Here is a 22736-nt window from a genome sequence, read left to right as displayed (position 1 = left end):
TGCTTGTCGTCGTAGGCACACAGCATGTTGTGATTGATGCTGGCTGCTTAATACATCGGGGCCATCCAGGTGAGCCTCACCTAATGAGAAGTTAGCAAAGCAGGCTTCTCCACCCCCACCTTCCTGCCAGATCTCTCAGGATCAGCGCTTACAGTTAATGTGCTACCTCACTTTCCCAGGTACATGCATTAAACGAGGCTCTTCTCTGAAACTGATGTTTTAAGGAGGTGATTCCACTGGCAGCAACCTTAAAGCAAAGGACTGGGGTCAATGACAGCAGAGAAATCATCCAGCACTTCCTGTCACCCCTCCTCACCGAGGTCTGGCCCTGGATTTTCCTGGAGGGGCAACTTCCTTTCTCTTTTCAGGGGAGGTGACCAATGCCTTCTCCCTGCAGTCTCAGACAAGCCTGCAAGGACGCCCCTGCCACCTGCTGGTGGGATGTCCACTCCTGAGCAAAGGACGCCTCATTCCTTAGCTCCCCAGGCTCCCATCTGGTTAGCTGTCCCACTGTCAAGGATCTTCTCAACTATTTTCCCCCTTAAAGGCCAAATATTTGACATCACCACCTAAAGAATGAAAATAATTAAAACCACCATAATTACTTTTCTGCCTGCGTGGAATTCACATATACTGATTTTGTTGACTGTAAACATGGGTGGCTTAATTTATTTCAGCTAGTCTATGTCCCGACACCTCCATTAATGGTTTTACTTTGATGAATAGTTTTACACATCTGGGAGGATTCTGGTCATTCTAATGATATCTTCTTGAAGCTCTTCCAAGATGGATCAATACTGACCATAAAACATCAGATTCTTGGAAAGTGCAGACATCCCTCTTTACCTGAAACAAAGCAAAATGTTATTTGGTGCTCTTGAACAAAACTAAAGACAAAGGTGGAGTTTTATAGATTTTAACCCTAGAGGAAATTCCTAGGTGTCTAGGTGGTGGGTCTTTTTATTTTTATTTTTTCAGACAGTTTCACTCTGTCTCCCAGGCTGGATATGATCTCGGCTCACTACAACCTCCACCTCCTGGGTTCAAGTGATTCTCCTGCCTCAGCCTCCGTGTAGCTGAGATTACAGGTGCCCACCACCACGCCCAGCTAGTGGTGGGTCTTTAAATGCAAGTCTGACAACTGCATTTCAGACCGCCACCAAGGAAACAATGACAAAGACTGTTCTGGTTTTTTGAGACAGTACCTGCTCTCTCACTCAGATTGGAGTGCAGTGGTGTGATCCATGGCTCACTGCAGCCTCCGCCTCCTGGGCTTAAGAGATCCTCCCACCTCAGCCTCTCAACTAGCGAGGACTACAGGCATGAGCCGCTGCGGCCAGCTAATTAAAAAAAAATTAGACACGGGGTCTCAAATCCTGAGCTCAAGTGAGCCTCCCGCTTTGGCCTCCTAATGTGCTGGGATTACAGGTGTGAGTCACCAGGCTCGGCCTGACAGTCTTAATAACAACTTTGAAACAGATAATGGCTGAGAACGAATTCAAATGACCAGAAAGACAGTTTTCCTTTTCTTCAGAGTTTATTTTGAATTTTCATTTTTGGATAACCAAGCAGCTCTTTAAGAAGAATGCACAGAAGAGTCATTCTGGCACTTTTGGATAGTACATAAGATTTTTTTTTAATTTTTTTTTTTTTTTAATAGTCACATTCAGCCCACTTGCTCAATCCAGACTCCCACGTTGGGTGAGCAAGGTCAGCCCATAGGATTCCAGAGTTAATACGTAACCGTATGTACAAACAGCCATAAAACCATAACGGTGCCACAGGGATGGAGCAGTGAAGGGCGTCTCCGAAGTGCCCTCTAGTCTATCTCCGCTAAACAGAACCCACGTTACCCATGATAACTAGAGAGCACACTGTGTTGAAATGAGGATGCTGACCCCAAATGGCACTTGGCAGCATGCAGTTTAAAGAAAAAGGGACATCCTTCAATAACTTTATAAAATTCAGGCAGTTCCATTAAAGGGGTTAAGAAAACCACCACCAACAAAAAGCGAGGGACTGTCTGTTGTCACTGTAAAAAAGGCACTTGGAGTTAATGGGACCGGGACTGGAGGACTCTTCGCTGATACAAATTTCAGTATGATTTCGTTAGAAGGCTTGGATGTTAAGAGAGGACACTCAGCAGTTCCTGAAGGGAGACACTGAAATGAACCGCGGAGAAGCGGAACAGATGAACACAAAGGAATCAAATCTTTACAACCAAACTGCATTTAAGCGACAACAATAAAAGGCAAACCCCCAAACGCAACCTAACCAAAGCAGAGTCGAAGCAAAATCAGACAACGAAGCAGCGGTGCATAGCTTTCCTTTGAGAGAACGCATACCTTGAGACACTGCGTGCCAACCTAAGTTCGCAATGACAGCTTCACAGTAGGATAATTGGGATAAAAATGGATTCAAGCGATGCAAAAAGAGTTTCATCTGTTCCCAGAATCGGAGGGAGAACTGAGGTGATCGTGAGAGTGTAGTGACGTCACGTGCGGCTTCTCAATGTCCCCGGTGGTGGATACGTCAAGTCCCCCGAAGGACATTCGGACACAATGTTTAGCCACCTCCTGGCAGGGGTGACATCCGCCAAAGTCATCCTTTATTCCGAGCAATAACTTTAATTTCTTTCTAACATTTACACAGCAAACAGTAATGCAGTCAACGTCCACGTCCGTCCCACGGCGGGGCTGCCGTTCCGTCTCCTCCACGAACAGGTACGCGCTTCCATGAGAAAGGATATTTGGCAATTTTATATTCCAGTCAGGGGGCTCTGCCACAGCTCATTTGATGTTAAATGCCATCAGGGGCCTCTCCTCCCGTTTCTGCCAGGGGCTTTTCTTGTCTTCTCCTTGGTCATCATCATCATCGTCTTCCTCTTCCTCGTGGGCAGATCTTCTCTGGTGGGGGCTGGCTGCTGGCTCCGGCGGGGCGTCCGCAGTCCGTTTGGTCGTCTCCTCCTGCAGGCTGGGCAGCTGGCCGCCACTTCTCCGACTCGACCCCTCCAACAAGCATCGCAGGGCACTGTCCTCAGGGGTACAGACCGTGGTCCCACACTCGCTGCCACTCTGCTCCACGTCGTCCAGGTACACGAGCTGCGTGTAGGCCGTGCTGTCTGGGGCCCGCGGCTCCTTCTGCTGGCGCTCCTGGACGGTCGGGTAGTTCTGCTGCAGAGACAAAGCATCTCCCCTTCCCTTCCGGGATGATTTTGGTTCATTCATATCGACGCCAGAGTCCAAGCTGGCATCATTACTTCCGTTCCTTCCAGCTCTTTGGAGATCAATGTACGAATGTCTAACGTGAGCGTTGGACCTGCCATCCAAGGAGACGAACCACGCCCGGGGGTGCGGAAGCGGCTTCCCACCCCCAAGCTCCATCAGCGCCTTTTCCGTCAGGAGCTGCACCTCACTGTTCATCTGAGCCAAAGCCGCATCGTTCAGGGAAGCTGGGATGGAGAGAGACTCTGACATGGATGCGTTCTGAGGGCTCCACTCCCGGGTACCCGCGTCCTGCAGGTGCTGCTGAGAGATGGCCTGGGAAGACAGGGGCTGGGGCTGGATCTGCGAGGACGGGTGTGGGAAGATCCCGGCGTGGGGGTTGGACAGCTCGGCCTGGAGTCTTTCTATTTCAAGCTGCTGATCGGCCGGGACAACCAGAGGCTGGCTGACATAGGAGTGGTCCCCGGGGAGTTTCATATAATGAGCCGGGATGACCAAAGCGGGCAGCACTTTCCTGTAGACGCTGTCATTGACCTGGTCGACAGAACTGCAGCAGATCAACTGGCCAGGCCGTGGGAAGGACGTGGGTCTCTCGAGGTGATCTACGGATCGCGACATCATACATTCAGTGGGTCTGCGGTCCAGCAGCTGTTCTTTCTCAGGCGATGAAGGCGCGGGATACAGATGTTCCTGAATGGTGAGTTTGCTTCCCGTGGAGGCCAGACCTTCTCTGTCCTGCTTTTCAAATAAAGGCTGTGAGAGTACGGTGTTGTAACTAGCCCTGTAGTCATCGTTGCCTGGGGCCTCGTAGCCTTCTCTTTCTATAGATTTTCTTGCCTTTAAGGGAAAAACCTCCACTGACTTATGGTAATCTTTCCCCAGCGTCCCGCTTGGTGTGAGGTTATCAAAGGAGATCTGGCTTTTATCCTCTTCCTTGCAAGAGAGGAGCTCCTCCCGGGAGCTAAATTCCTGGGAGGTGCTGTAGGAGAGCTTCAGCATGGGGGTGTGCAGGTCCCCCTCGCCGCCTGGAGACAGCATTTCCAAATGGACCCCACTCACCAGCTCCTTCGTGCCTGGGGCCTCGGGGCGACTGTGGCTGGTGACGGACAGCGGGCCAGGGAATTCCGACGCTCGGCGCGAAAACAGCAAGTTGATGTGTGACATGGACGTGGACTGGTCTCTTTTGGAACTCTCCAGTGCTGCAGGGAGCTGCAGTTTTCTGTGGTGCTGACGAGGTTTCAAGCACTTCCTCCTGTGACCAGAGACACAATCCAAACCCAGAGATTAGTGATTCTCACAATGGAAAAGTTTCAAGTTTCAGGTAAAATCCTAATCCTCAATTTCCACAGGGAGAAACAAGACAAAACAAGTCATCAGCAGCCAGAAGCCTTCTCACCCCACACCCTATTCTTTTTTTCTTTTTTTTTTGAGACAGTGTCTTGCTCTGTCACCCAGGTTGGAGTGCAGTGGTACGATCAGAGCTCACTGCAGCCTCAACCTCCTCGTCTCAAGTGATCCTCCCACCTCAGCCTCCCAAGTAGCTGGGACCACAGGCACACGCCATCATGCCCAGCTAATTTTTGATTTTTTAGTTTTTGTAGAGGTGGGGTCTCCCTGTGTTGCCAGATTGATCTTAAACTCCCGGCCTCAAGTGATCCTCCCCTTGCTTGGCCTCCCAAAGTGCTAGGCCACCATGCCTGGCCCATATCCTTACTTTAACCCAGAGTAGGATAATCCAGAGATGTCATCTTTTACTGTCTGGAGAGCCCTTTGCCTAAATGAATTAAATGTATGACATACATTTTCTATGACTTATAAAAGTCACCAACTTATTAAAGAGCGTCAAGTGTGACTAAAATACTTTGCATTTTTAAAAATACAATTTTCCTCTATAATGCCTTTTTAAATAGCTAACCTTAGAAGCTTTTATAAGCCAAGTTACTTATTTCAAAGGAGTTACCCAATAAATATTCTAGCAAACTCAACAAACGGGGCATCCAAATAAGAAGAGTGTGTTTTTTTTTTTTTTTGAGACGGAGTCTCACTCTGTTGCTGAGGCTGGAGTGCGGTGGTGCAATCTTGGTTCACTGCAACCTCTGCCTCCTGGGTTCAAGCGATTCTCCTGCCTCAGCCTCCTGAGTAGCTGGGATTATAGGCATGTGCCACCATGCCCAGCTAATTTTTGTGTTTTTGGTAAAAATGGGGTTTCACCATATTGGCCAGGCTGGTCTTGAACTTCTGACCTCAAGTGATCCGACCTCCTCAGCCTCCTAAAGTGCTGGGATTACAGGCGTGAGCCACTGTGCCTGGCCCAAATAAGAAGAGTTCTGCTTTGTTCTTGAGAATATCATCTCTTAACCAGCGTTTAGGAATATGCTGAATAAATCATATGATTATTGTTAAACTCTTTTTCATAATTCCCCTTCTAAGCAATGTTATCCACGCAGCGTGCTCTACGCATTCTATTTGTTAAGTTGCGACTTAGATCACAAATGTGACTTCTTAGACACTTTTTCATGGAAGAAAAAGTACTTCAATTTAGAACAATTAAAGAAACCCACTTCCATATCGATGCTTCTAGGTAACAATTGCCCAGGAAATTCTGAATTAAAAAAGATATTGCCAAAATGGTAACACTTTACCTGCAATAATATAAAAGGAGACACAGCAAAACCACAAGTATGAAAGCCATTCCTCCTAAAATGGCCAAAAGAAACACCGTGTGATACGTGGTAATGTCCTGTGTTACGACCGGACCTGGAAGGTCAGAAAATGGCATTTAGAGTTTTGAACGCCTGTAACTCAAAAGCGGGATCATTCATTGAGAATTCAGTGTCTTGTGCTCACTCCTCTTCTTGGCTGGGGCATAGAGTGGTGGCCAGAGGAAAACACCCTTGGATCAACGCATCTGAGGTACCAGCAGCATTGCATTAACGATTAGCATGACTAGTATGGAAGCTCCCATGGCCAGGAGCACTTTGAATACCCAAAAACAAGATGTGTTATGTCAGGGGCCCCTCCTAAGCGGAGAAGCACGCCTCACTTAGCAGCATTTGTTGCATTTGAAATACATGAACTTTTTATTTTATTTTTATTCTGTTTTGAGACAGGGTCTCATTCTGTCACCAAGGCTGGAGTGCAGTGATGTAATCATGGCTCACTGTTGCCTCTACCTCATGGGCTCAATCGATCCTCCTGCCTCAGCCTCCCGAATAGCTGGGACTACAGGCATGCACCACCACATCTGGCTAATTTTTGTATATTTTTTTTAGAGTCAGTGCTCTCACTATGTTGCCCAAGCTGGCCTTAACTCCTGAGTTCAAGCAGTCCACCTACCTCAGCCTCCCAAGTAGCTGAGATTATAGTCATGCGCCACCACGCCTGGCTAATTTTGTATTTTTAGTAGAGACGGGGTTTCTCCATGTTGGTGAGGCTGGTCTCAAACTCCTGACCTCAGGGGATCTGCTCGCCATGGCCTCCCAAAGTGCTGGGATTACAGGTGTGAGCCACTATGCCTGGCTGAACAGTGCAATTGTTTATAAAAGTCACAGCTATACTTCAATTCCTTCTTAAACAGGTAATTAAGGAACATAACCGAAATTATTTTCTTATTGCTGGTGAGTTCATGAAAGCCCAATATTAGTGTAATTTATTTTAATAAAGGTGGGTTGTGAGATGCCTGACATTTGTATCCCACACTGAATACCCTCAGAGGCTGTGCTGGGTATGCTTTGTGTTATTTTTGAGATGGAGTCTCACTCTGTCACCCAGGCTGGAGGGCAGTGACATGATCATAACTCACTGCAGCCTCGAACTCCTGGGCTCAAGGGATCCTCCTCCCTCAGCCTCCCAAGTAGCTGGGATTACAGGTGAATGGTACCATCCCTGGTTAATTAAAACAAATTTTTTTTTAGAGATGAGGTCTTGCTGTGTTGCCCAGGCTGGTCTTGAGCTTCTGGCCTCAAGAGATCCTCCTACCTTGCCTCCCAAAGTGCGGGGATTACAGATATGAGCTACCATGCCTTGGCCTGTGTATGCTTCTCATAGCTTTGAGTCTCTTCCTTCATTGGTAGGACGCTCTCAGAGGGACCTACAACTGGCAGTTGCTTCATCCTGCCTTACAAAAGCATATACTGGCCAAGCCCGGTGGCTCACGTCTGTAATCCCAGCACTTTGGGGGGCTGAGGCAGGTGGATAACCTGAGGTCAGAAGTTTGAGACCAGCCTGACCAACATGGTGAAAACTCCATCGCAACTAAAATACAAAAATTAGCCAGGTGGTGGTAGGCACCTGTAATCCCAGCTACTCCGGAAGCTGAGGCAGGAGAATTGCTTGAACCCAGAAGGCGGAGGTTGCAATGAGCCGAGATTGCACCACTGCACTCCAGCCTGGGCAACAAGAGTGAAACTCCGTCTCTAAAAAACAAATAACAACAACAACAACACCAAAACACACAAAGAAAGCAAAAGCATACGCTAATCTACGGCATGATGGGAAAACTGATAGCTGAGACCGTTTGAAATACATTTAAAATCAAAGTTCACTTTAAAATGGGCTTTGTGGCATTTATTTTGGTACTTAAGTTTCTTTTCCTTCGTCTTCAGTCATAATCTATGTAGTTCAGATTCAGAGAATGGGCATTTCTGTACGTGGTTCATGCTTATATCACTATAAAAACAATACCAGCAAGGGAAATACATTACTTTTAAAACAGATGTGAAGTGTAAATGTTCTTAGTATGGGGATATAAAGTCAACGTGACACATTTTCTGACACCTGTTTAGCAAAGACCTCCATCGAGTCAGTTAATTTGTGAGTCTAAGTGCTAATTCCAGTGATAATTCCATTACTAAAGTATTTGAACTTTCATTTTAGAACTGCCTTCTTGGTTCATTTGCAGGAGACACCTTTTAATCACAGCACATTTTGACCTAGCTCAGTCGCCTACTTTATTCACCAGTCTTGAATGTGCATGACTTTTAGATGTGTTTAAAAGAAAAAATCATAAAGATTTGCAACCAGGGAAGAGATTCACTAATGAAGGCGGAAGGCGGTCCAAGTAATATGGATTCTAAAGTCAGTTTGAGCAACACAACTATTGCTGGAAATAATTTTCTTGAGATGACTATTTTGAAAAAAAAAAAACCACACAAACAATTCTAGAATACTTATGAGGGTAATATAGGTTAAAAAATAAACCATTAGTCACATTCTGAAAGATATGCCTTAAGGCACATATCCTAGATGAAAGAGGAAGATTCTCCTAGATATAAAGCAACTGGTTTGCATTTAAGCCTTTTTGGAAATGCCCCACCAACCTTTTTGCCCCCAGTGGTGACTTCCCGCTAGCATCTCTGTGGAGTGCTTTCCCCTACATGTGCGCCTACATCAGGCCACAGCTGTTTCAGGAATTAGGGAGGAGGTCTTGCTGGTCTCTGTGGGCTTTTGATGAAGAATTCTGTATGGCAGCTGTCTGAACAAAACAGGCCCACAAGACTATTTTCTATGCATTATTCTTACCCTAGATGGAAGATGTCCAACCAGAAGTCTCCCACTCCCGTGAAATACCTTCTTGACAGTATTTCATCTTCAGACTTTTAACCATTTTTGAATAAGATGTGATCTCTTACTAACTGTTATCAACTGCTGAAGTTGTTTTCAGAAGCATACTTAGCTCGAACCCTCAAAGACCAAAGCAACTGATCCGCATCATCGCAAGTGTTGGCTCCGTGTTACCTGGGATGGGAGGGGACATGGCGGCCACCCAGTACCCCAGCTGGGGGGCAATGTACGTCCACGTCAGCTGGCTGCCTTCCTGGTGCACAAGACCCAGACCGCTCTTTAGCCACGTTCCTGTGGAATTGAGAAAGAGATATTAGCTACAAGCACACCAAGCTCCTTGGTAAGGCTTAAGCATATTGTAAAAGTCGTCTTAAATGTCATGTTTATGACCTATAAGATAACCAAGATGGCCAAAGTGTCCTCTAGGGATCCCAGACAGCTTTCTGGAGAAGGTCTTCAACCTCCCTTCAGGGAGAGATGAGCAACTTTACTATTCCTTTGCCTTCTCAATTCAATTACTTTCAGCCACTTTATCAAACACCCCTCCTTCCAAACACAGATGTTTTTAGCAGAAGTCTTTGGAAGCTCAGGAGCAGAATAAAGGCAGCATGATGGGGGCCGGTGAGAGTGAAAAGAGGGGGAAATCTGGTTCTGTTCATGCTCTTTGTCCTTGAGCAAATTTCCTATCCAGAATTGCAGACTGGCTATATCAGAATTACCTAGGGGTGTTTTGAAAAAATAGATCCCTTGATCCCATCTTTGCAAATTCTGACCCAGTAACTCTGGCTTGAGTGAGCATTTTAAAAAAGCTTCCAGTTTGTTCCAATGTGGGGAAACACCACATAAGCCAAGGTCTCTGCTGTATCTTCCAGTTATTCATTTAGCTAGCATTTGAGAGTAAGAAGCACGTGCTATGCACCAGCTATTTGCAGCAAATGCTGTCAATAATTCTCACCACAACACTGAAGACTGGTGAGCTGACATTTCCAAGGCCTCTTGGTGGCAGAGGGCAGAGTGGGAACAGAACCTGGGGCTGCCTGACCTCAAGGCTGTGCTATTTCTTCTGTTCTATCGTGCTGCATTTCCTAGAAATTTGATTCCCAGCATTTGATTACATTTTTACTTTGTGAAGTTTCTAGAAGACTCATGGAAGAGGATGAATTTGCCCAAGGTTGTTGGGTTCTTTCCCAGCCAAAAATGGGTGCCTTCTACCGGGCTCACTTGCAGAGAGCCTTGCTCTGAGGCCTGTAATGGCAGCTGTGGGCAGAAGGCAAGGGAGAGGCTGGGCGAGCCTCTACATGGCCCACGTGCACCCACCCCGACCTACTAGCATGGAGACGCAGCGGCATACACAGGGCTTCCGGGCAGCTCACTTCCCTCCTATAATCATCCCCATCTGCAGTGGCCACGTGGGCAACCCTGTGGCACTAAGGCCTAAACAGACCAGCTGTGCACCAAAGGCAGGCATGTGTCATTTAACAGGGATGCATTCTGAAAATTCATTGTTCCTTGCTGTGCCAACACCACAGAGCATCCTTATGCAAACCTAGATGGTACCGCCTCCTACACACCTGAGCTACATGGTCTAGCCCATTGCTCCTAGGCTGCAAACCCATACACCACGTGGCTGCACTGAACACCATAGGCAACTGTAACACAATGGGAAGTATCTGTGTATCTAAACATAGAAAAGGTACAGTACAAATACAGAATTATAGTCTTATGGGATCACCACTGTATATGTAGTTTGTCGTTGAGCCAATCATCATCCTGTGACGCATGACTGTATTTTACCCAAATGCTTGCCTTTCTTAGCTACATCCTCATGCAGAGGTGGCAGTAATGGATTTTTTTCCCCTGAAGAAAGAAACAATACGTGGGCTGCTTTGAGGCCTTATCAGTTGCCATAGCAACATTCAAATGCAGTGGGTGGAAAGATACCCTTGGTGATGTCTTCCCCCTGGCAGCCACTCCTCTGCTCACATGCCAGCTGCACACAGGGGGTAGGTGGGAGAGGTCGGGCACCAGTGAGGGCTTGGCATCCCCGCCTTCCCATGCCACAGGATGGATCACTGAGCCAGCAGCGGGTTTGGGCTTCAGAAAGAGCAGAATGTAAGCAAGGTTTTGCAAATGAGTATGAGGGCAGGGATGCCCGGTTCCGGCCCATTTCCCAAAGCACATCCTCCTAGAGATCACCTTGTCCTAAAGGGCTACTGTACTAAGGGAGCAACAACGTAAGACATTTGACACATTGAGGAAAAGGGGCCGGGCATGGTGGCTCATGTCTGTAATCCCGGCACTTTGAGAGGCCAAGACAGGAGGATCACTTGAAGCCAGGAGTTTGAGACCAGCTGGGCAACAGAGTGAGACCCCATCTCTACCAAAAAAATTTTTTAAAGTAAGAAAAAGGGTTTTTCTGATGGTAAGAAAGTTTCCCCGAAGGTAGAGAATGTTTGCGACTGCTTCTAGTCCCGCTCCGGGCTGGGCGCTTGTTCGGCTCATGACTTAGACGTCGGATCCCCTCCCCACAGCTGGCCTACAGTGATGCTCTCAGCCTCTCTGCATCAGCCAGGAAATGGCTGTGCATTCTTTGGTTTGCTGTTTTCCCCACATTAGATTCTTGAGTCACTGCTTGTCAGAGCAGATTCTGGGTTAGGCTAAACGGGACCCAGAGGTAAGAGCTGGAAGCTGAGTTGAAGTCCTGCTCATTCATGAGTGCACACCTGTCTTTCTCCTGCCTTTCTCCCTAAGCTGCCCTTCCCTTCTATAACACACGACAGTCAACTGAAACAGACCTTTATAAAATACCTCCACACTGGCTGGGCGCAGTAGCTCACGCCTGTAATCCCAGCACTTTGGGAGGCTGAGAGTGGTGGATCATTTGCAGTCAAGAGTTTGAGACCAGCCTGAGCAACATGGTAAAACCCCACCTCTACTAAAAATAAAAAAATTAGCTGGGTATGGTGGTGAGTGCCTGTAATTCCAGCAACTATGGGAGGCTGAGGCAGGAGAATTACTTGAACCTGGGAGGCAGAGGTTGCAGCAAGCCAAGATTGTGCCACTGCATACCAAAATGCAGTGACAAAGCAAGACTCCAGCTCAAAAAACAAAAACAAAAAAATCCTCCACATTACATTTGGGACAAGCCTTGTGGGTGACCACATATACAGACCCCATCTGCCTAATGAGTCCCCAGGTTCACTCTGGAAGACCCACAGTCCAGCAGAGGTGCTGGGGGAGGCCAGAAAGGCTGAAGAAGACGCAGCTGCCTGGAGAGTCAGCGAGGGAATGGCTCCACCTGGGGCGGGTGTAGAAGGCGTGGGATGAGTAGTTTTGATGAACAGGCAGGGGTTGTCAGTGATGGGGAGGGATGGGGCAGGGTGGGAGCCAGGAGAAAGAGGAGGAGAACATTCTGCCCAGGGATCAGTGTGCACAAAGGCCTGGCGTAGTGGGCATGGATGACATTTGGGGATGGGAGCATGGAGGCCCCAGATGAACACGACGGAGCAGCAGCGTCTGGGCTGGAAAGGAGCTTGGCATCCATCTGGGACGGGCTTCACTCCCGATTTGCTGCAGGAGGCCATGGGGACCCGGAAACAGAGGCACACGTGGTCAGAGCTTCTCCCACCTCCTTCCTCTCTTCTAGCCCTGACATGGTTTGGCTGTGTCCCCACTCAGAGCTCATCTTGAACTGTAGCTCCCACAATTCCCGCCTGTGGTGGGAGGGACTCGGGGGGAGACAACTGAATCATGGGGGCGGGTCTTTCCCATGCTGTTCTTGTGATAGTGAATAAGTCTCAAGAGATTTGATGGTTTTATAAGGGGGTTTCTCTTTACAAGTTTTCGCTCTTGCCTGTCACCATGTAAGATGCGCCTTTTGTCTTCTGCCATGATTGTGAGGCCTCCCCAGCCACGTGGAACTGAGTCCATTAAACCTCTTTTTCTTTATACATTGCCCAGTCTCAGGTATGTCTTTGTTAGCAGCATGAAAAAGGACTAATGCAATCCCCAACCCCCCATTTAGTTCCTTCCAAGCAGTCTTCGCAATGCACACTTCTACCCAAGTCTGTGACGTTTGCCAGCAAATGTAGCTCCGACCTCATGTACTTTTTCTCTCTTCCAAAAATCTACCCAGTCCTGCAAGATTCAAATCAAACCCATTGTTCTTCCAGAGGCCTTTCTAGGACACATGGTCTTCCATGTCCCGGCACATCTTGGGCAAGTGTTACTGTATCGTCCATCTGCCAAAAACACAGGGTGCCTTCAGTGGCCAGCCCGTGGCCCTGGGTCTTATCTCCTTTCTCAGACTGTGAGCGCCGTGGGCGTGACCTGTGTCTCGTGTTCCTTTTGTCTTCTTCTCAGCACCTAGAGATATGCATAGAGTAGGAACTGCAGACAACTTCAGAAGGAGTGGAAGCTACAGGTGCAATCAAAAAATGATGACCAGTAACCTGTGAAAGGCTGGGTGCGGTCGGCAGGGAAGGATGTCTCCATGGCAGTGTGACCAGGCTTGGGATGCTGCCCTTTCAAACGAAAGGGAACAGAACCAGCTGTGGAAGAGCCTACCGTGGTTAGAGTGCGATGCTGTCTGGGGATTCAGCAATTGTGCTGTTACTGGCAAAAGCATTTTAAGCCTTCCGTGTTTTGTGGAAGGAACTAAGCTACAGGGAGTACGGGAATTAGTGAATTGTGTACTAGAAACACATGCTTCTCATGGCAGGAATCCTGATGCCACTGTAGGATGCAGACAGTTTCCCCACTGGAGCAGTGGGCACCAGGGCTGGCATTCTTTATTGGTGATATCAGATGGCAGAGCACATAGACCTCTGCAAAGTCTCTTCTGTTGAATATGAGATCACTGGCTGCTGCCACCAGGAAGGGTGTCCTTTCATCACGTGGTGGGACCCTCGGGCACTGCTGAGATAGAGCAAGGGAGGAACCAGGCTGCTCCCACTGCACGGACCTAAGAAAGCTCCACTGCAAGGCCCCTCAAGTTGGCCCACCTGCCCCTGGGTGTGGAGGCCTCGGGATGCTCCTGGGTGAGGACATCTGCCCAGAGGGCTGTCCTGCTTGAGCCTCTCTCCTCGGGGTCTGACAGACAGCAGGTCCTAATGTTGTGACAGCAGCCCAGCTGGGCTATCTGCTTAAGCCCACTTCTCCCTGAGCTTCTCTTTCCGCCCTTCCCAGCCTTTTCCAGGGGCTTACCACTGCCCCTCGATGTCCTGTGCACAAGCAGGCAACTGAGGCAGCTGCTGGGACTTGCAACTCAAGGCAAGATCATGTGGTAAAGGCAAGCAGGACCCTGCAGCCTCCTCCTGCCCTGCCCCAGAAACCCAGGCTTCCTCCTGCAGAAGCCGCACCACAGCAGCTGCGCCGACCTGGTCATGCAGCAGCCATTTTGGGAGGTGGCTGGACAATAATATGTGCCTCTCTGGTCCAACCAATGCCTAAGGCCGGGCCTATTACTGTGACTGTGTGTGTTTGAAGGTTACAGGGGATCTCTCTGGCGGCATCAAGGAATGAAATTCAGCATTACTGAAATTTCTAGATCACTGATTGTCAAATAGTTTTTAAAGCATTTGAACTCTCTCTTTAATGGATTCTTAGGTGGAAACTAATATATGAAACAGATAAAAGGTAAGCTTCTCTGCACGAGGGTAAAGAGACGTCTCCCCACCACCCCACTATAGCAATCCCCTGGACACCTCCTGAACTGTCTGGAAGCTACTCTTCTATATAACCTGACTCTTTGCCAAAACTTGAAAAGGCCATTTATAACAATTCTAAAAAGCATCATTTCCTCGTGCCCTGTGAATGTGAATATAATTTTGACTTTTCTTGATCCATCAGGGTCATAGTTATGATCAACTACAATGCTAGGTTCTGGCATATGAATGTCTTTAATACAGAGGTGGGGATTAGAAGTTGTTTGCTCCTGTGCTGACTACTCCCACCTACCCTCATGTTTATTTCCCTTTTCTTTCTTCCTTATAACTTATCAGTGTTCTGTTATCAAATCTTCTCCCTGACCACCAACCACCCCCCAGTTTCCCACCTGGAGCTGTATGCTATTGGGAAACGCATGGCCTTGTTACAATTGTGTTTGAAATAACATACACAGGCAGTGTGAGGGACAGGAGGATAAAATCAGATATGGAACAGTGATATATATATATGTAATTTTTGAGATGGAGTCTCACTCTGTCGCCCAGGCTGGAGTGCAGTGGCACAATCTCAGCTCACTGCAACCTCTGCCTCCTGGGTTTCAAGCAATTCTCCTGCTTTGGCCTCCCGAGGAGCTGGGATTATAGACACCTGCCACTATGCCTGGTTAATTCTTTGTGTTTTTAGTAGAGATGGAGATTCACCAGTTTGGCCAGGCTGGTCTTGAATTTTTTATCTTAAGTGATTCACCTGCCTCTGCCTCCCGAAGTGTAGGAATTAAAGGTGTGGGCCAGTGTACCTGGCTGGAACGGTGATATTTGAAATTCAAGTTCAGTATTGTTTTCTTCCACACTACACTCTCAGATCAGTTTTTGTCTGAACTGTCATTCTCTCTCTCTCTTTTTCTTTTGAGACAGGGTCTTGCTGTCACCCAGCTGGAGTGCAGTGGTGTAACCATGAATCACTGCGGCCTCAACCTCCTGTGCTCAAGGATCCTCCCATCTCAGCCTCCCAAGTAGCTGGGCCTACAGGCACGTGCTACCATGTCCAGCTCACTTTTGTATTTTTTATAAAGACAGAGTCTCAATATGTTGTCCAGGGTGGTCTTGAACTTCTGGATCCAAGTGCCTCGGCCTCCCAAAGCGTTGGGATTATAGGCATCAGTCACCATACCCGGCCTTGAATTATCATTCTTCAGTGTTATACCTTACACGATGGAAAGACTCAGATATTTTCAAGAATAAACAACTTCTTGAAATATCTTACTAAGTTTTCAAAAATGAGTAACGCATTCAGCTGGCAAGGTTGATTGTGTATAAAAAATCATGCATTCTTGATTTGGAAGCTACATTTAACTACAGTGATTATTACACATAACAACTGACAGGCAGGGAAAGCTGCGTCGTCCTGCGGGATCTGATGGGGTCTCCCAGCAATCACCAGGGTGCTGCTTTCCTGCTTGGCTACCAAGCAGTAATGAAATCAACTTTTGTTTGCAAAGTATAAAGAAAAGTGAGTTCAAAAATTTAACAAATGGCCGTCAAAAGAGAAAAGAACTCTAAAATATGAAAAAGAGCCCAAAACATCGTGTCTAATTTGAATTTGACCTAAGGAGATCAGAGTTACCTGGGCTTTTTAGGAGGTTGAGGCTGGCACATTTATTCTGCCTAGAAACTCCCCTGTAGTAGCCAGTTACCTTCTCACCATTGGGTAAGAAGCAGACAGACCTGATATTACAAGCACTGTTGATTTTGAAAAGAAAACCATACCTGAAACTCACATGTTAACAGAGCATACACTGGAGCTGACACCCGCTAGCCAAAGTACAAGAACAAAGCGGGAGTATTTTTCTTTTTAAGAGACCGGGTCTTGCTCTGTCATCCAGGCTGGACTGCAGTGTTGCTATCTTGGCTCACTGCAACCTCTCGTTCCTGGGCTCAAACCATCCTCCCACTTCAGCCTCCCGAGTAGCTAGGACTACAGGTATGCACCACCACATCTGGCTAATTTTTGTATTTTTAGTAGAGAGAGTCTCTACTAAATGTTTCACCATGCTGCTCAGGCTGGTTGCAAACTCCTGGGCTCAAGTAATCCTCCTGCTTCTTCCTCCTCCCAAGGTGCTGGGGTTGCAGGTGTGCACCCCGTACCAGCCCGAGTGACTGTTCTTACACTGAGATTTGTTAGCATGTCAGACCTCAGAACACTGGGCAGATAAACACCCAGCAGTATAAAGGGTCAATGGTCCACACAGATGACTTCCCTGGACTGACTAGATCCTAAATGTGAATTCCATGTCTGCCACTTCTAGTCGTGTGCGCCAAAGACATGCTGAGGATGACACAGAAGAGGAGCTGAATGTCCCTGTGACATAGCTGAACCACTGGTGCAATCCTAGAGCCACCTGCCTCATGTTTCTTTGTAAACAATAAATGGCCTTGTCATTTAAATGCTTGTAGCTGGGTATTGTACTACTCGCAGCTAATATATTCTAATGAACGTCCAACGCCAAAAGTTCTATCAATAAAGACGTGATCGTCCACACTGTGCAGCCATTTCTACTCCTACAGCTACATTCGCACTGTGAAAGATTTGGGAACATTTAGGAGCGGGGGTAAGGTCACCTGTGCTGGTGGAGGCTTGATCTCGGATGGGGGAGCCTGCTGTTGTTTCACTTCTCAGCTGTGGGCTCTGCCTAATCACTAGCTCTCTTGGGCTATCATGGCTCTGGCTGAATAATTACCATGGAGTGAGCATTAACTCGTTTGATGAATAATCTTAAGAGGTTTGCACCTCTCAGATCCACGGCAAACACGCATCATCATCACCACCATCAGCATCGTCACCACCATCACCATCATCACTGTCACCATCACCATCATCACCATAGGCCTTTCCAGATCCCTGAACGTGCTAGATTTCTCTAGAAAACAGATGACTTGCTTCCTTGGGCTTTCACCTGCATTAAACAATAATCTCTGTAAGTTTCTACCAACTATACATATAGAATTATCAATACTTAAGTCTATGTTGTTGTGTGCTTTAACAAAATCGGCACAGAATCACATTAAAATCAAATAAAAAGCTATCAGCCCTTAAACCACATTCTTCAGTATGTCAGAAACTGACAATTTTTACGTTTATGACATTGTGGGGAAGTCCTCTTTTTTCCATATTAAAGTCTATGGCTTTGAGTAGCTAGGTTTCCTTCTTTGGAATTATTTTTCTATGAAATATGTCAGGAGTAAACATTCCTTGTTAATTATATAGCAAAGTATTTGCCCGGTGGTCAATTATCTAATCATTCTTGTTGAAAGCAATCAAACTGAAGAGCAAAATTTATGTGCAGATGGTTGGATTCTCATAGCTGTGGGCAAGTACATTTCAGGACTGGTTTAAACAAGAATAAAATTAAGGGCAACTCATTGTAACCAATGACCTTCTCTTTGAAGTATGAAATCAGGGATGTGTTAAATATTAGAAATTAAAACCATGGCCGCAGTCAGCTTCAACATATTCCCTGGGTATTTTTAGGGTAGTTTTGGAGGAAGAGATTCTTAAATCTAAGCAACTGATTTTTTTTTTCTTTAAGCCTTAGCTGAGCTATGATAAGACTTACTGAAACAAGTTTTAGGAAAGAAGCAGTTATGGGAAACCATAAAGATCCTGGCAGACTTATAGAAAGTGTATTCCTTAAATAGATAGCCAGAGGTATTAGGATATATAATAGCATTAATAAAATTTAATGAGAGAATTCTGAATTTACAATAGATATATAAACATTTCCAGAAAGTAGGGCAGAATAAAAGCTAATTAGCCCCATCTGGGGAAAAATTTTGTTCATTACCCACCGAGGCCAATACCCACATTGCAATTACATGTCAGAAGGGACAGGGTGGGGAACACACGAGGATTGTGGGTGGCACAACCATTAGTCCCCAAGCATTGGAAATATTCTCAAAATGGAAGACAGCATAACAGGTAATTTATAGAGAATAACCGGGCATTCTCATAACAGAGAAATTACAAATCAGATGCTTACTAAAGAGCTTGTTGACACAGAGATCCTGCTAAGTGCAGGTTCTGATCCAGAGCTCTGGAGGAAAGTCCGAGAAGGCAGTTCCTATTTTATTTTTTGAGGCAGGGTCTCTCTCTGTCACCCAGGCTGGAGTGCAGTGGTGCGATCACAGCACTGCACCTTTGACCTCCTGGGCTCAAGTGATCTTCCCACCTCAGCCTCCCGAGTAGCTAGAACCACAGACATGCTACCATGCCTGGCTAAATTTGTTTTTTATAGAGATGGGGTCTTGCTATGTTACCTGAGCAGGTCTCAAACTTCTGAGTTCAAGCGATCTTCTCGCCCTGGCCTCCCAAAATGCTGGGACTACAGGTGTGAGCCACTGTGCACAGCCCCAAGAATGCAGTTCTCACGAGCGCGGGGTGATGCGGGTGCCGCTCATCTGCAGATCTCACTCCGAGTAGCAACACCTCTCTAAATTATTTGCCTTTTTATGGGTGTGGCAACTCTTGTCAGACAGAATTGCCACACCTGCAAGATGCCCTTATGCCACTTCCCACCATGTGGCTGTAGCACGTTCACTAGGTGGCCAGTGCTTGAAGCAACTTCAGAAATATTTCTGATATATTCAAGAAGGAATTTGGTCACTTCTCAGACTACAGGCTAGGGCTCAGCGCACTCAAATGCCTACAGATGGCTGGGTGTGGTGGTTCATGCCGGCCATCTCAGCACTTTGGGAAGCCAAGGTGGAAAGATCTCTTGTGCCTATGAGTTTAAGATCAGCCCTGGTAACACAGCAAGACCACATCTCTACAAAAAATAAAAAATAAAAAAATTAGTTGGGCTGTGGTGGCGGATGCCTGTAGTCCCAGCTACTTAGAAGGCTGAGGCAGGAGGGTTGCTTGAACCCAGGGGCTCAAGGCTGCAGTGAGCCATGGTCAAGCCACTGCACTCTAGCCTGGGTGACAAAGTAAGACCCTGTCAAAACAGCAACAACAAAAATTTCAAATGCCTACAGATGCCATTGTGTCCTTGCTTAGACGGACATGTTACTTACTGACCTAGCTGGTTCCAAGTTTGAGACCTCTGCAATGACCATGGTCCCTGCCCAGGATGTCCTACCCCAAAGATAAGCCCACAGTAGGATTCTTGGTGTTAGGATCTCAGCTCAAATGTCCCTTCTCCAAAGGCTCTGACCAGCTAATGACTCTCCACCATCACTCTGCTTAAGTGTTTCTCCGCCATCTGAAAGAAACTGGCTCACTGTCTGTTTCCTTCTTCTAGAACAACAGCTTCATAATTACAGGGCCCTTCCCCGGCTTGTTTTGCCATTGTTTTATCCCAAGAGCCTACAACAGAGTAATGTCTGGCACAAAGCAGATGTTCAATAAATCTTTGCTGACTGAAGGATTGTTTGATTTTTATTTTTCCCTAAGTGAAGCCAGGAATAGAATCCCATGGGAAATCTTTCCATTTTTTAATGTTAGCAGTACATTCAAAAACAACAAACATCCCCAGACCAACTGTATGCAGCAAACAAAACACATCTGGGAATGGGTGGCTGTTCTGAATTCCCAGATCAGCCCGTTATTCCATTCAGCCACATTAAGTCTTGGCAGTGAAGCAGGAATCCACAAAAATCTGATCAACTGGAAAAGGAAGGAGATTTGGAGGCTGAAGAAATCATGTTTTGTATCTCCCCCTTCCCTAGGATGTCCCAGGAATGTGGGAAACACTCAATTCTACTGAGCGGAAGTTCCTTTCTGATAAAGACCGGAGCCCCCGCCTCCAGGGTTGCATTGAGAATAATGGTGTAAAATGCTGGTTTATAGGAATACCTGTTTTCCTAATGGGTAAGCTCAGCTAAGAATGAATAGATAAAAACATTTCTTTTCTTTTTTCCTAAAGGATCTAAGTTGTGATCCTATTTTTCTTCCCCTTCCATTTAGGAAAACTTCAAACTGCATACTAGAAACGGTTGGGCCGCCAGGCACAACTGCATGCACACGGCGTACTGCAGAGGCAAGCCAGATGCTTCTGTGGAAGCTTCTAGTACGGCACATTCTGCACCTGCCTGGTGTATTCAGGGTGTGTGTTTGTGCATGTGTGTGAGTACAAATAATTTTAAAAGGGTGATTCAAAGGAAGAGGCAAGAAGAACCATGAGATTAAAAATGTGGTACATGGCTGGCTGTGTGCCTGGTGCTTTAGGTAAATGATCACACTTAGGTCTCAGGCAACCTTGGAGGGGAGATTTTACAGATTTCATACTTGAGCTCAGAAGCATTAGGTCCAGAGACATTAGAAATTTGCTCAAGGACAGGCTCTCTCCTGACATTTACAGAACTTGAGACGTTTCAGACCTGATGAATGCACAAAACTACATTCAAAAGGAAAAAAAAACATATAAAGTGTTCTTTTTTATAAAAAAAAATCATATGTAAGTGAGTGCTAATATATAAGAGATTATAGCTCATACAAAAGTATAAAACCAAACTTAGAAAAGAAACAAGAAACAAAGCTACAGTTTCCAAATAAATTTCAAATTAAAAACATCAACTTAATGGTGTACCTGATGACATATTGTTACCCATTGAGGGTACCTGTCTAGGTTTCTGGTATTTTGAACAAAGAATTGGACAAAACGCACAAGCAAGGCAGCCAAAGCAGAGATTTAAATTAAAGGTAAATACACTCCACCGAGTGGGAGCGGGCTGCTGCAAGAGGCTCAGGAGCGTTGGTTACAGAATTTTCTGAGGTTTAAATACCCTCTAGCAGTTTCCTAGTGGTTCACTCTAGTAGCCCATGACCAGTCTAATTGGTTGCGGGAGGGGACCCATCAGAGGTCCTTTCATTTTCCAACAGCCAGGCAGCAACTGCCATGTAGAAAAAGGAAGGGTTAAAAAGTAGCCTCTGGGCCACAAAAAGTAGCTCAGGCCTGTAATCCCAGCACTTTGGGAGGCTGAGGTGAGCCCATCATGAGGTCAGGAGTTCAAGACCAGCCTGGCCAACTTGGTCAAACACTGACTCTACTAAAAATACAAAAATTAGCCAGGCATGGTGGTGGGTGCCCATGATCCCAGCTACTTGGGAGGCTGAGGCAGGAGAATCACTTGAACCTAGGAGGCGGAGGTTGCAGTGAGCAGAGACTGTACGACTTGCACTCTGGTCTGGGCGACAGATCAAGACTCAAAAAAAAAGGAGCCTCTGGGCCAGGCGTGGTGGCTCACACCTGTAATCTCAGCATTTTGGGAGGCCCCGGTGGGCCAATCTCCTGAGGTCAGAAGTTCCAGAAGAGCCTGGCCAACATGGTGAAACCAGTCTCTACTAAAAAATCAGCTGGTGTGATGGTGGATGCCTGTAATTCCAGCTACTTAGGAGGCTGAGGCAGGAGAATTGCTTGAACCTGGGGGACAGAGACTGCAGTGAACTGAGATCACACCACTGCCCTCCAGCCTGGGCAAGAGAGCGAGGCGAGACTCCGTCTCAAAAAAAAAAAAAAACCAAGAAAAGCCTCTGATATCCGGTCAGCTGAGTCAGCCTTAGGTTCTCTACCTCCAGACCTGATTCTCCTGCCTCAGTACTACTGAACTGAACTTGAACTTGCAACATACACATGACATCCATGGTTAGGTGGGACTTCTTCCCAGCTCGGCATGCCTATGATTCTTCCGCCACGTTTCTCAAACTGAACTGTAAACCGTTCAATACACTTTAATTCCACTTGTCCTTATTATGCTGGTGTTATATCATGTGTATATTACATCTACCATGGTTCCTTCTCATTTGTCTTATTCTATCCAACAGTGTGTTCATAAATGCAGATTCAGGCAATAACATTATCTGATCATCTTAAATTTTCATGTTAAGTTTTAAAAGATCATGATCAAACTCCAAACTCCACATTTGAAAATCCTTGCAGATAATTCCCAGGCCTCAAAGAAGTGGTCTGGATCTACAGGCTTCAGTGGGAAACACTGAATCTTATTGGTAAACCTCGGATACCTGGAAGTTTCATCTCTCCCCTGTACCCATCCTCAGGGTCCTCACCTGCAAGGTGTGGATAGCACAGGTTGCTGAAAAGACCTACAGTGTTCAGCCAGGAGAAAGATGAGAGCAGAGCCGGGTAGCACATTAGGCCCACACACTAGACAAACACACCAGAGACTTACGTTCCTGCTGTTCACCTATTCTGAACTTTAAACTTATTTGGAAGTTCGATCCCAAACAATGATATTTCCAAATACGGAACAGCTGGTCAGGGATGGGCCC

At 46.6% G+C, this 22736-nt stretch overlaps 1 protein-coding gene across 2 annotated transcripts in view; it reads right to left on the bottom strand.

Moving 5' to 3' along the window:
* Positions 1-1518: 1518 nt before the first annotated feature.
* The window catches only part of FAM171A1 (family with sequence similarity 171 member A1), a 152048-nt gene continuing 130830 nt past the window's right edge, over positions 1519-22736 (bottom strand). For both annotated transcript variants that reach the window (XM_064368407.1, XM_064368408.1), the window contains 3 exons: positions 8961-9077; positions 5867-5981; positions 1519-4476 (listed from right to left, as the gene is read on the bottom strand). In XM_064368407.1, the coding sequence (XP_064224477.1) occupies positions 2790-4476; positions 5867-5981; positions 8961-9077 (1919 nt within the window). In that variant the 3' untranslated portion in view covers positions 1519-2789. The remainder of the gene's footprint in view (positions 4477-5866; positions 5982-8960; positions 9078-22736) is intronic.

This window comes from Aotus nancymaae, unplaced genomic scaffold, assembly GCF_030222135.1.
Source record: "Aotus nancymaae isolate 86718 unplaced genomic scaffold, 86718_ANA_hifiasm-v0.15.2.pri h1tg000077l, whole genome shotgun sequence".
NCBI lineage: Eukaryota > Metazoa > Chordata > Mammalia > Primates > Aotidae > Aotus > Aotus nancymaae.
This window is presented reverse-complemented; position numbering and strand designations above follow the sequence as displayed.